A 13331-nucleotide genomic window follows, 5' to 3' on the forward strand; every position below is an offset into this window, starting at 1 on the left:
TGAGCGGACTGGAAGTGAAGGATAGCGGGGAGCGCATCGTGTGTGAATGCTGTTATAAAGGTAAATTAGCCCGTAAGCCTTTTCCCCCGCTAGTGGAGCGGAAATCGAAGCAAGTAATGGATATCATACACTCCGATTTATGTGGTCCAATGGAAAACCCGACTCCAAGCGGTAATAAATATTTCATTACCCTAATAGATGATTATTCTCGCTTTTGCGCAGTATTTCTACTCAAAACAAAAAACGAGGCAGAGCAAAAGATAAGGGAATACATTCGGTGGACCGAAAATGTTTTCGGAAGAAAGCCAAAAGTAATTAGGTCGGATGGGGGTGGCGAGTTCGTAGGTGGAAATCTGCAGCAGTTCTATAGAGATGAAGGTATTCAGTCACAGTTTTCCACTCCCTACTCCCCGCAACAAAACGGGATAGCAGAGCAAAAGAACAGGTCGCTGCAGGAGATGGCTAACTGCATGTTGTTGGACTCGGGGCTTCCAAAGTGCTATTGGGGTGAAGCGATTCTTACAGCGAACTATGTACAGAATCGACTTACATCAAGGTCCGTCGATAAAACCCCTTTTGACGGACGGGTACTGCCCCGAATTTGGCAAATTTAAGGATATTCGGTTGCGAAGCTTACGTCCACGTGCCTGATGCTAAACGGAAGAAATTTGATGCAAAGGCAAACAAATTAGTGTTCATCGGTTATTCCAGTCAGCACAAGGGCTATCGGTTTCTCGATCGCGCTACAAACCGAGTAGTCATAAGCCGTGACGCTAAGTTTATGGAGCTCGGAAATGGTTCTGAGCAGCAGGGCAACAATTTCGAGGAGCGTACCACTCCGATGGAGGAGCCATGCGAAGAAGTGACGATTCAATGTAACAGCGATCAAAATGTAGATGAAGAACATTCAGTGTACGGTGATGCAAACGAATCTATCGGAAGTGACTTTTACGGATTTGAAGATGTACCCAATGATGAAACTGGAGATATTGAAGTGTTGTTAAGAAAAGACCGCATTACTCGCGGAGTACTACCAAAGAGATACGATGATTTTCGGTGGGACAAGCTACACTTGATGAAGAACCATGTGATTATAGAGAGGCATCGGTGATGCCTGAGTGGAAGTGCGCGATGATCGAAGAAATGAAGGCACATGCTGTGAATAAAACATGGGAGCTTGTGCGATTACCAGCCGGGAAGAAAGTGATAGGCGCGAAATGGGTTTTCAAATTGAAACGTGATGATACCGGTTGTGTAGTCAAGCACAAAGCTCGCATAGTGGCACAAGGATACACTCAATCACCCGGAGTGGATTTTACAGAAGTGTTCGCCCCAGTGACGCGGCAGACGACATTACGCGTATTATTGGCAGTCGCCGCACAGAAACGATTGAAGCTGAAGCAGTACGACGTGAAGACTGCTTATCTCAACGGCACCATTGAGGAGGAGCTGTACATGAACCAACCTCCAGGCTTCGTACAAAATGGCAAGGAAGGTATCGTGTGCAGGCTACGGAAGAGCATCTATGGATTACGTCAATCTGCAAGATGCTGGCATAAGGTACTGCATGCCGCACTTATTGAGTTGAAGTTCGAACCGTGCGACACAGATGCGTGCCTATATACACGTCGTGGTGAATGTGAAGTATATTTGTTAGTGTATGTGGATGATTTGTTAATCGGAAGCACTAGTGAAGATGAGATCGACAAAGTATTTGTGGCGCTGCGTCAAAAGTTTGGTATGACGGCACTAGGTAATGTTCGGCATTTCCTGGGATACGAAATAGAGAAAGAAGACGGATGTTTTACGCTTAGATTGACCCCGTACATCGATAGCTTGATCCGGAAATTCAAGATGGAAAATTCGCGGCCCGTGAGAACCCCAATGGATACCGGATACACTTTAGAAAATCCGACCAGCAAGGATTTTGATGATCCATCCTTGTACCGAAGCTTGGTAGGAGGGCTCTTATATCTAGCCGTAAATGCAAGACCCGACATATCTCTCAGTGTCGGCCTTCTAGGCAGAAAAGTTAGCCAGCCAAATAATATGGATTGGTCAGCTGGGAAGCGTGTTTTACAATACTTAAACACCACAAAGGACTGGAAGCTACGATATGGATCGAAAGAGAAATGGAAGCTAGTTGGATATACGGATTCGGATTGGGCCGGGGATCGGCAGACCAGACGCTCAACTACAGGTTTCGTGTTTTTCTATGGTGACGGACCCGTCAGCTGGGTGAGTAAAGCTCAAGGCTCGGTTGCTCTATCATCGCTAGAGGCGGAATATAACGCATTAACCTTAGCTTGTCAAGAAGCTGTATGGTTGAGGCGGCTACTGAACGAACTTGGATGTCCGGAAGACAACCCGATGACACTTTTCGAGGACAATCAAGGGTGCCTTAGCTTCGCCAAGGCGGAAAGGGCTACTGGGAGAGTGAAACATATTGATACTAAACGACATTTTGTGCGAGAGTTGTGTGAGCAGAACATTGTGAAGCTAGTGTACTGTCCAACCAACGAAATGATAGCCGATGCGTTTACGAAGCCCGTTGGACCGAATATGATGCGTAAGTTTGTGAACTGTATTGGTTTGAAACCGTAAGGAGTCTCAGTACTCATCCAGGAGGAGTGTAGGAATAGAATGAGTACTGTGAACACCCCTCGTAGAGTAAAAGTGTGTAGAGATTAAATAAAGTATACTGCCAACACTGTTATCTTACTGCTGCTAATAATAAAGTGAACTCGATACTGATCGAACGTGTTTTTTCTGTTTTCTTAGCGACGCGAAAGATATTACTTCCCGAGTGGTTTCCTTTTCCTCTATTTTGGTCACGTTTCGCGTGTCTGCTGTTCTGAATGCCCATCATTTATATCCCCCCCCCCCGTTCAGCCTTGTTCACCCTCCCTCCCATGTCTCTGATACACAGATGTATGACTTCACCCCCTTCTCCCCTTGAATATCTTCCCAAAACTTATGTGCCCCCCTATCTTCTAGTTTTAGTGGATCAATATTTAATCTCGTTAAGAAATGCACAACAGTACCACTACTTTAAAATAGCCCTAATTATTTCCCCTAATCTTGAACCACTCTCTCTAGTTATTTCTAGTTAATAAGCTTGTAAAATGTTCCGCTTAGTTAATAATTAGTTTCTCCTACAATCTCCCTTCTAAAAATCATAAAGTGAATTACTATACAAAGAACACACAAAATGACCCGTCCCCCAAATCTTACGAATATTATATTATACCCTCTTTTATATGTATAAGTTAGCTGTAAAGTTTTTCTTTTTTTTTTTTAGTTTCATTATATAAAACAAAATAATATTGAAATGTGTAACCCCCTAGTTTTAAGAAATTCAAAATGTAAAACAATGAAAAAATGGCACCTTTAAGCTAACGCATACGTGCCTTATCAAATAAACAAATTGAAAAAAAAATAGTAGTAGAATCAGCAGAACGGAAGATATTCGCATTTAAAAACTGGGAAAATTTCTTAACAGAAATTCCATTGTTTCGGTACCTATCAATGACGATTTTTCGAATAACTTTCTACAGATTTTTTGGTTAACCTAATAATGATATATTCAGTTTTTGGATATATACGGGTATGCACAATTGGTAATGGCTAGAACTCTTCACAAATGAATTATCGTTGCTAGACAAGTCTGTCTATGCTTCGTGTTTTGAAACAATGCTCGAATCAATTGCTTTATTTCATCGGCTTTGTAGTTCAACGTAAGAGGTCCTTTCCCTTCAGCCCAGAGTTCAGTGATCTCCACAAGTGATGCATCCAGAATCTTGTGAAGCTGCATTAGTTTTGTCCAATTTTTTGTCGTGAACGTAATATCCGTGGGGTCCTGTAATAAGAATTTATGTAGTTCTATAGAATAGTTGCTGGTTTGAGTAGTGTGTGTATTACCCTGAAAAGTAAAGGAGCTTTTTCTTTTACTATGGTGATTACTCCCACAAGACCACTTCCTAGAGAAGCGGTAATATCTTCTAAGTTCAAGATACGTTTGATAAGCTCGGCACAAAATGTAGTCATCAGCCCACCGATACTTGCGTTGTAAAGATATTCTGGCAAAACGGTCTGCCAAACGCTTTTTAGCAAATCAAGTTGCCGTATACACTGCCGAACGGCTTTTTGTGGTTCTGGTCCAAGTTCAACAGTTCCTTCGGATAAATCTGGAATACAGAGGGAGTTTTTTATTACTGAATAATTAATTTATGTAACATTTAGACCAACCAAATCCTTCTAGAGACTGTAGCAGTATGGCTCGTTGATTCTTCAGTTGGTTGTGAAATATTTTACTACCCTGGTCACGTAGTGCGTTACTAATCAGCATGAATGAGTAGTTGCTGTCTAATTTACTAGAATTTTTTTGCAGCCAGAATGATAGGTACATACAGTTATTATGAAAAAGAGCTGTCTGTTGGGGAATCTTTTGAAGAAGTTTTTGGTGGTTTTGGTTAATTTCGATAGTATATCGCTCTAGAATTATTGCGATGCACTTCGTCAGACGATCTGAAAGCTCTTTCTCGCAAGTCAATGTTTCAGATAAGATTTTATCTAACAGTTTTTTTAGTTCGATCGTACTTTTTGATATCATACAACTTGCAAACATGTCCGACCCACTCGAAAAATGCGATTCTCGCTCTTCAACAAGAACCATATCATGTAGATCTTTCTTCATAATGTCCAAAGCGCTGTTCACAATGTGAGCGCAAAACTTTTTCTGGAAAAGTAGTCCAATTTTGCTTGCGTATTCGTCTAAAACATTATCATTTTCACCGTCCAAGAATAGCATATCATTGAGAAATTTATTAAATTCCTTGACGGCATCTACAATAGTAGAATCTTTCATTTCATCGATAGTATCGGGAATATCATTTTGCAAGCAATTGTCAATTAATAAGCGACAAATTTTTCCTTTCGTGTATTTGGCGATGATAGAGAATATGCATTGACGTTCAGATATCACTATGTTCATATGCCCAAGACAATAAAAGGTTTCCATCAACAGTTGAAAAATTGTTTTGTAATTTGGTCGCAGCTCTTCGCTCGATTTCAGCTGGTACGAAAGTTGCAATGTCACAAAATCACCATCATTCTCATTACACGATAGTGACACCGGTCTAGAAATAATTGGTTCAAAAACGTTGTCCAATAAAAATTTACACATTTTGTTGACGTTGTAATTTGTGTGGACTAACGCTACTACTACTTGATGCAATTGATCTCCATCCTTTTTTATCCTAATTGTGATCGATTTTGTGTTTTGAAATGGCTTCTCATTAAGCTGTATCAGTGTTTCAAATTTTTTGTTCAAATTAAACAGTACGATTTGGTACTCTTCATGATATCGCAGTCTTATCGTTTGATAGCATTCTAATTTCGGCAACACTAAATCAGTCGCGTCGTTGAGGAGCGACTTGATTTTTCCGATAATATGTAATAACTTCTGGTGATCATCTGCAGCTCGTGGAATCATTTCAAATAGACCATGAATTGTCTGGAGTTTAAAAGATGTTTTGTATGCTGCGATACATTCGCTAAGTTCTTCACGATGCTGTTGCATACTTTCTTGTGTCATGTGAAGATTCCATGCGGTGTCCTGATTCACTAAGGCTACAACCTTGTTGATCTCTTCCTCAAGCATCTTTCCGTTATTCATGATCTTCGCATTATCGTAGCAATTTGGCAGAAAATCATCGTAAAAGTTAGATAATATTTCCTGTACTTTTTCCTGATAATCCTTAATTTTTGAAATAATGTTTATTATTTCCTTTTTAGCATCAATCTCTCCATTCACGATTTCCACATCCATATTGTTTATTGCTTTGAAAGTTGGATTTTTGCAAAGAGAATAGGAAAAGAGACGAATAGTGTGAAGCCAAAAATACCTTATTGAGCAGACCAATCGTGCAATGTAAATAAACATTACTCATGCCTGAGTTGGAGGAGATAAGTATTGTAAATCTATCAAAAAAAAAATTGAATTTTCGTCAGTATTTAGTGCAATCGTGATTGTAAGGTGCATTCTAGAGTCTATGTATGAGTAAAAACAAGTTTTAGAATTATTTCATCTCTTTGTTTCGAAATGCGCATCGTTTGATAAACAAATCCAACGATCGACAAAAGGTTTGTTTTCAAAATATAATAGGAGTCATTTAAAGTGCTGCCTTTGGAAACGGTTGCCAAATTCTACACTGCAAATAATCCGCACATTGAATTCAAGTTTTCAACACTTAATTTTGCCGCATCTGTCTTGACACTTAGATCTCATGTGTCAGACACTTATGTTTCATATGCATGGTTCATTCAAGTTAAGTGTCTGACAAACGGTTGTTAAATATAATTCATATAGAATTTAAGTTTGCATCAACTTGAATATTATCTTATTTCCTATAAAAGTCATGCAAAAATATGTTGATTTTTAAATGGAAGAACATAGGTATCTAAATGATTTAAAGATTTTTTTTGGTTCATTAAATATTTTTTTATTTGAATTTAACTGAATACATTCTGTAAAAAAAGAAAGAATGCGTACACTCAAAAAAAGTAAACGTTATGCCTATTGATTTTACACATAGATTTTTGCAATTAACGGAGGCATATAGACACTATTTGCTGGCACATAAACCTAATGTGTGTATTTACAAGAAATATTAATCTTACATTCACATTTCATAACTATTAGGCACATAAAACCCCATTCTATAACAATTTTCACATATAACTTATATGTGTGCATACATAGTTTATACAGTTCACACATAGAAGGTATGTGCGCGCGTGATAACAATAGCATTTCTTCTTCATATGAATTTTAAGCGGTTTGAAGCAAATAGAATTAACGTTTGGATTTTTTTCAGTGTATGTTAATGTTATACAAATTTTACATATATTACAATTAACAAATATTATTAACACCTAACCATCGCTTCCTCCAAGTTAAAAAATCATCTTCTGTAAAGTCATGGACCATCGATTTCGTTTCCTGCAAATACAAGCTTATATATAAATAATGCAAGCAAACATTTTCAGCATTTACTTACCATCCAAAATCTTCCAAATATGTTTATAAAACTTACAATTAGGTATTTCCGCTTGTTTTGAGACTGATTGTGGAACAGTGAAATTATAATGGACTTCACACTAAATGTTTCCAAAGTTGTCAAAAACATGGTTTTCATGGGCACAACATTTATGATTTAATATGCCGACACTTAAAATTTAAATGTGATGACAGTCGAACAAGCCATCGGGTGGCACACTTATATTTTAAGTGTACTATTTTGTTAAAGACCAAAAGGAAAGTTATTGAGTCTTCAGCGTGATTTTAAACTTAAAACTTATGTGTCGAATCTCTTCGAAAGAAAGTGTACCTTATTTATAGTGATGAGCAAAACATTTCTGATTCAATACGCTGACTTTTAACATTTAATTGTGATAACACTTAATGCTGCCGCATTTGTCAAAACCATGGATTCCATGGGCAAAACATTTATGATTTAATACCCTGACACTTAAAATTTAAATTTGATGACAGTCAATCATATCATTGCGCGGCACACTTAAATTATAAGTGTAATTCTATTAAAGGGCAAAGGGAAAGTTCTTGAATTCTCAGTGTGGCTTGAAACTTGAAACTTATGTGTGAAATCTCTTTGAAAATATGTGTAGATTATTTGCAGTGTAGTGTTGAAATCATCGTAAAGGGAGTGTTGCCGTTTTGACTAGTTATCCTCTAGGGAGAGATATGCGGAGGAAAAAAAGGCAAACTAGCAACGGTAAATATCGCGATAAAAAACTAGCATCACTTATTGCGAACCAAGTTTTGCGTTACTTTATTATCATAACGTTTATTTTAAAAATAAGAAATGAAGTGCATTGGAAAATTTTGTGCGAATCGGCCTTGTAATTACGCTCTAATAGCTGAAATAAGTTTTTTTTCGGTACCCGAAGGATGCTGCATTACGCGATAAATGGGTTGAATTTTTCGAGTTCCGGCGTTCCCGTTGCTGGATTCTTTGCGGCTATGTAGCGCAAGTATTATTCAAACAAAAATCAGTAAATATGTATATAATAAGAAGAGAATACTGCAAAGAAAAACTCCGTTCCTGTGTATTCGCACGTTACGCAGTTATAGGAGCTTAAGAAAAACAAAAAAGCAAACTTTTGATGATGGATCTATTTCCCGCAGAAAACCATTCTTGACCCTATCGAACAACGTAAGCAAGAAGATAGATTAGATGCATAAAATATACCATGCGGTAGCTTTCGGACAAAAAATCATCTCTTCAGATCAATCAAAAGCAACACTGCCAGCAACGCAACCATCTGGAAAAAATCAGATAGAAGGTATTACCGACGATTCCGCCGGGAATCCTACCTTTGGATATAGGTTGGTTACCCTAATTGAACAGCATTATTCTTGTCAGGAAAGTTCAACTTACAATAGCGCCTATTTATAATTTGTTGTCTAATGTTTATCAACAAAAATAAAAAAACATTACTATCCAAAAATATTGTACCAATGCAGTCAAATAATGATCGACTGGCTCAAAATGTTGACAGTAAGCTGGCTCAAGATGGCGTCTTCGCATATCTCTTCCTAGAGGATAACTAGTTTTGACTGATTTTCACTCTGCGTCTCTTTCACTATTCTCTTTGCTTCCTAAGAGAAGAGACGACAACAGGCTTCTTGTTCTTCTTAATTTTATCTACCAGGCCCTGTCGCACGGTTAAATAAAACAACCTGCAGAATAAGTTCTTTTAACTTACTTTTGAGTTGTGCGTCGCTTTCGCACTCATTAGTGTTGTCAAAAACAAAAAGAGAGATTCGACTCAGTCGAAGTCTTCCGTAGAGGAAGGTACTTTTGAGTTGTTTGGGGTGAACTCAAAATTAGGTAAATTCAACTTAAATTTGAGTATAAAAAACCTATCGATGAGTTGTAATTTTTGCCGTGGTTAAATGGAAACTACCTTCAACACAGTTTACCTACCCAAGTAACCACTAAGCCATGAAAATGGCATCAATTCGGTTCTATAGTCGCTTATAGATCAATGATAGCAGAGCTTATAGGTTCAATATCGTACTTTAGTGCTGTTTAAAGGCCACTTTTGGCGAAACATTCGGCTGATATACTACCTACTCCTACTTTTCCACCGCGCCTATGGAGATATGTCAAAACAATTTGTGGTGGGTTGGTTGGAAAAAAACGGTGGTTGGAAAAAAACGAAACAAAAACAGAGAATAAACTTTTTTTGTCGTTCTTTCTTTCAAGGTCTTTCTGTCGCATGCGCCGTTTGATTTTTTTGCAGTATAGCGTACGTTCCAGGCTCGAACTTCTGCCTTTAGAAGATTTGGAAGTTACTTTGCTCCAGCGCGCTTGACGTTTGATCCATTTGGGAGTTGGCTAATCTTACTGATATTTGGCGTTCTTAAATTGAGAGATTTTTGTTGTGATTATACTTATAATTGGGTGCAAGGTTTTGATCATATTATTTAAACTATCATCAGATGTATACTAAATTGAAACAAATCATCGCAATGTTCCATATCATTTTATGGCTCGAAGGTTTTGTGCCCTTTAATTTGTTTACGACGACATGCCCAAACCTCGGAAGCTGATAAGGTTTTCTATGCTTACAATGTGTCTCATATCATATTTGTTTTGATTTGGAATTTATTATTTAGAGTACTGGAAATGTCGACTATAACAGGCATTAAAATGGCATCGGTGACTACCGTATCTGGCTTATAGCTATAAGGTTTATAAGCTTTACAATAGAGCCTCATATACCCATATACGACCTGTTTTAATGCTTAAAATTCGCAGTGCTTACAAGCATTAGCAAAGCTTGTATAAAGCTTATAGACATTTGCAAAGCTTGTATAGAACCTATGAGCATCGAAAAGCTGTTATAAGGTGAATATAATGCTTGCTTTAGTGCTTAGTGGTTACTTGGGTAATTTTAAGTTCCCCCACGATACCACGAGATTGAGTCAAAGGAACTCAATTTTAGGTAGTTTTTCGTTGCCGTGCGTTATTCCAAAGACAACAAGCATCCATCGTTGCCAGATTCCATTTGCATGTTTTTTCACAATTGCTGAAACTAATTGTACCTGAAATATCGACCTTCTGTCAAGAATTCACAATACTAGCTGCTTTTGAAAATTGAATTTTATGTTTATTCGTGTCTCTCTTAACATTACATGTAGTTATATCGTCATTCAGGGTTTTTATTCAATTTGCATGAAATGTTCATGTGTATGAAAAGTAGCGAAAATAAATTCAGCAGCACTGTTTTTCATCCCGTTTGAAAATATTATGAACGCTCTTGACTGGCAAAACAACCAATCAGAAGCTGGTTCAATATTGAGGTTAGGACTGTATCAAATTGGCTACGCGATTTTCTTCTCTTCCCTTAAGCGGGCCTACACGTTCAATATTTTTGTCAATACTTGAGTGTATTGACAAAAGTATTGTACGTGTAATGGAAAAAAAATTATTGACGATGTGGATTTCAAACGGGACTGAAATATTGTAACAATATCGTCAATACTGGTATTGACGAAAATATTGAACGTGTAAGGGCCGCTTTAGTTTGCTTCGTGTGAACATGCCCTAAGAGCATGTTCAGGAGTGTTTCAGTTTTAGATTTATAATTATGAGGGCATGTTCAGGAGCGTTTTATTTTGTATAGGAGTTTCAAAGTAGAACTGGAACTGGAACATTCACATCCCCAGCAAAGCGTTTTGTTTTATAATTTCGAACAGTTTTGTTTTAAAATTTAAAACTGGTATACGACGCCGGTCTATTTGTTGCTGATTTTCAAACACGTTTGGAACAAAGAGAATAGGGAAAGAGACGAAGAGTGAAAATCAGTCAAAACGGCAACACTCCCTTTATGATGATTTCTCGACTAACATATGATTAGGGCCGTAAAGCCAATGATGTCAAACCGAGAAAAATGAGACTGAAGTTTAGCATATCTTTTTTTATTCATTAATTAAAGTGGTCTATTGATCCTAATGAAAAAATGTCGCTCTTTGGTAGATAAAACGTTAATCTTTCACGTCAAAATACGAAATAGAAGCAAAACATTACATATCACCACTTTTTTTAAACAAAATGCAATTTACGTCCTTTTTGCGCACTGCCGGCATCCCTGGTGGATTATCAGCCGTTTGCTCCACGCCGTTAACATCAATGTATTTGTTTTGATTTGGCTTTCAAGTCCTTGCCTTGCGCCGTTCACTTCACTTTGTTTGTTTTGTTTTGGCTTTTGAGCCGCAAGCTAACGGCACAAAAATAATAAAAAAAATTCCATATCCATATCGAAGTTAATGGGAGCATCGAAGTCTGATAAATGGTTCGAAATACTCCGAAAGTGCTTGCTCAGTCAATCCTTCAACCGTTACGTTCTCTTTGGTTTCTGAGTCACTATCAGTATCATTTTCCTTAATGTACCCCGGATTTGAATGATATTCTGGACGATGATCTGAATCTTTGAAGGATTCAACGATCGAAATGGTCATGCTTTATCCCTGGTGCTCCATTGCTTTCGTATGGTCAAATGCGGTTTTACTGCCTGATTCACTGTTCTGTGGTGGTAACACGTACAAACCAGGTCCCATATCATTTTGTACTTTGCTTGTGCAGAACACTGTGCCGGCAAAATAAACCAAGCGTTTGAAGCTTTTCCCGGATATTCGAAAGATTCGGGAAGAATTTCGTGATGAGTGGACCGAAGAGATGATATGGTTAAGCCAACGATATTCTAGCCAAGGTAATTGATCTTCCTATTAATCTTCCTATGTATAACTTCTATTTAAAATAATTCCTTGACCTGATTTATAGTACTAAACTGACAGGCTATCGTACGATTAATAATAAACAATAAACGGAGACCGGAAAAGCCTTGGGACCGAACCAGCACGGAGAGCTTTGCTTTAAATCATGAAGGACTATATCGGGAACGATAAAGCAACTCAAGAAACGATTGCCAAGGACGGCTGGCTGCACACCAGCGATATTGGATACTATGACGAGGATCTGGAGTTCTATGTTGTAGATCGTTTGAAGGAACTGATTAAGTACAAAGCTTTCCAGGTACCACCCGCCGAAATAGAAGCAATTTTGTTGACTAATCCGAAGGTGAAAGATGCAGCTGTGATTGGTCTGCCAGACGAAGAAGCTGGTAAGCTTCCGCTCGCTTTTGTCGTTAAACAGGATGATGTTTCAGTCAGTGAAGAAGAATTAAAAAATACGTTGCGGATAGAACCTCACCGGCTAAGAGATGGAGGTGTTCGATTCATAGCAGAAATTCCGAAAAATTTGAGTGGTAAAATTCTAAGGAGACCTTAGGGCGCTGCTTCAGAAACCTAAATCTAAACTGTAAATAATTGCCAATTTGTTATGGGATTCCGGAACTGGTATCTTTTTAATGGTGTCAATAAATGTAGGTGTTTTAGAACGGTTAATTGTACTAGAACCTTTATTAGAACAAGTCATCTATTCTGTTTTGTTCATCGCTTGTTTCACACTGTCCGGCAACTTGGCTAGTATGTCTTTGTGAGCAATGCCACTGGCAGATCCTAGTACGCCACAAGCATTCGGAAATCGTACATCCTTCCCGTAGCGATAATGCCTTCCCAGAATGTCTGTCAACGTTCCACCTTGAGCCTCGAGTACTGCCTCCGGAGCGCAGGTATCCCACTTTTTGCAACCAGCACTCGCGAAAACATGTGCATGAGCATTTCCTTCCAGGAGCTGTAACACTTTATACCCAGCTCCACCCACTTTAAGAATACCGTCCGGCGATAAAGCATCTAAAGCAGCTTGAACTACTGCAGTGGAATGGGATCTAGTTGTGGTCACTATGAACCGATCGGTTGGAGGGCGTTTAGGTGTAAATCTACCGGTACCAATTCCTTGTACTCCCCAAATTGTCCGACCCAGCTCACCCGTATCGGCCTTAAAATAGGGCTGATGAATTACACCTCCCACGGCTCGATCATTGACCGCTATGCCAATGAGCACCATAACTCCTTCCAGAAAACCCTCCGTATACTCGCCCGTTCCGTCCAGTGGATCCACCCAAATAACCAGATCAGTTTCCTTCACCTGCTTCAATGCTTCCGGGCAAGAGTTACGTTCCAGAAATTCTGTGTTGACGTCTGGAATAATCCAATCGTGCGGAACCTAAAATTTTTATGAAATAAGGACATGAAACGAGTCTAAATTTAACCACAACCTACCTTTAAAGCAAAGGACTTGAAAGCCAAATCAAAACAAATTTTTTTATTTGGCTTTCAA

General features: G+C 38.4%; 2 protein-coding genes and 1 pseudogene across 2 annotated transcripts in view; 1 reads left to right on the forward strand and 2 right to left on the reverse strand.

The window, feature by feature from the left end:
* Positions 1-3558: 3558 nt before the first annotated feature.
* LOC131682869 (centromere/kinetochore protein zw10) lies at positions 3559-5869 on the reverse strand. Its single transcript, XM_058964640.1, has 3 exons — positions 4249-5869; positions 3922-4187; positions 3559-3859 (listed from the first exon to the last, which is right to left on the reverse strand). The coding sequence occupies exons 1-3, from the start codon at positions 5828-5830 to the stop codon at positions 3638-3640; spliced, it is 2070 nt and encodes a 689-aa protein (XP_058820623.1). The 5' UTR covers positions 5831-5869; the 3' UTR covers positions 3559-3637.
* Positions 5870-11768: 5899 nt separating this feature from the next.
* Positions 11769-12380, forward strand: LOC131680042 (uncharacterized; annotated as a pseudogene).
* LOC131680043 (3'(2'),5'-bisphosphate nucleotidase 1-like) overlaps positions 12365-13331 on the reverse strand; it is a 44597-nt gene continuing 43630 nt past the window's right edge. The window contains exon 2 of the mRNA XM_058960773.1: positions 12365-13217. Within this exon, the coding sequence (XP_058816756.1) occupies positions 12528-13217 (690 nt within the window). The 3' untranslated portion in view covers positions 12365-12527. The remainder of the gene's footprint in view (positions 13218-13331) is intronic.

This window comes from Topomyia yanbarensis, chromosome 2 (assembly GCF_030247195.1).
Source record: "Topomyia yanbarensis strain Yona2022 chromosome 2, ASM3024719v1, whole genome shotgun sequence".
Classification (NCBI taxonomy): Eukaryota; Metazoa; Arthropoda; class Insecta; order Diptera; family Culicidae; genus Topomyia; species Topomyia yanbarensis.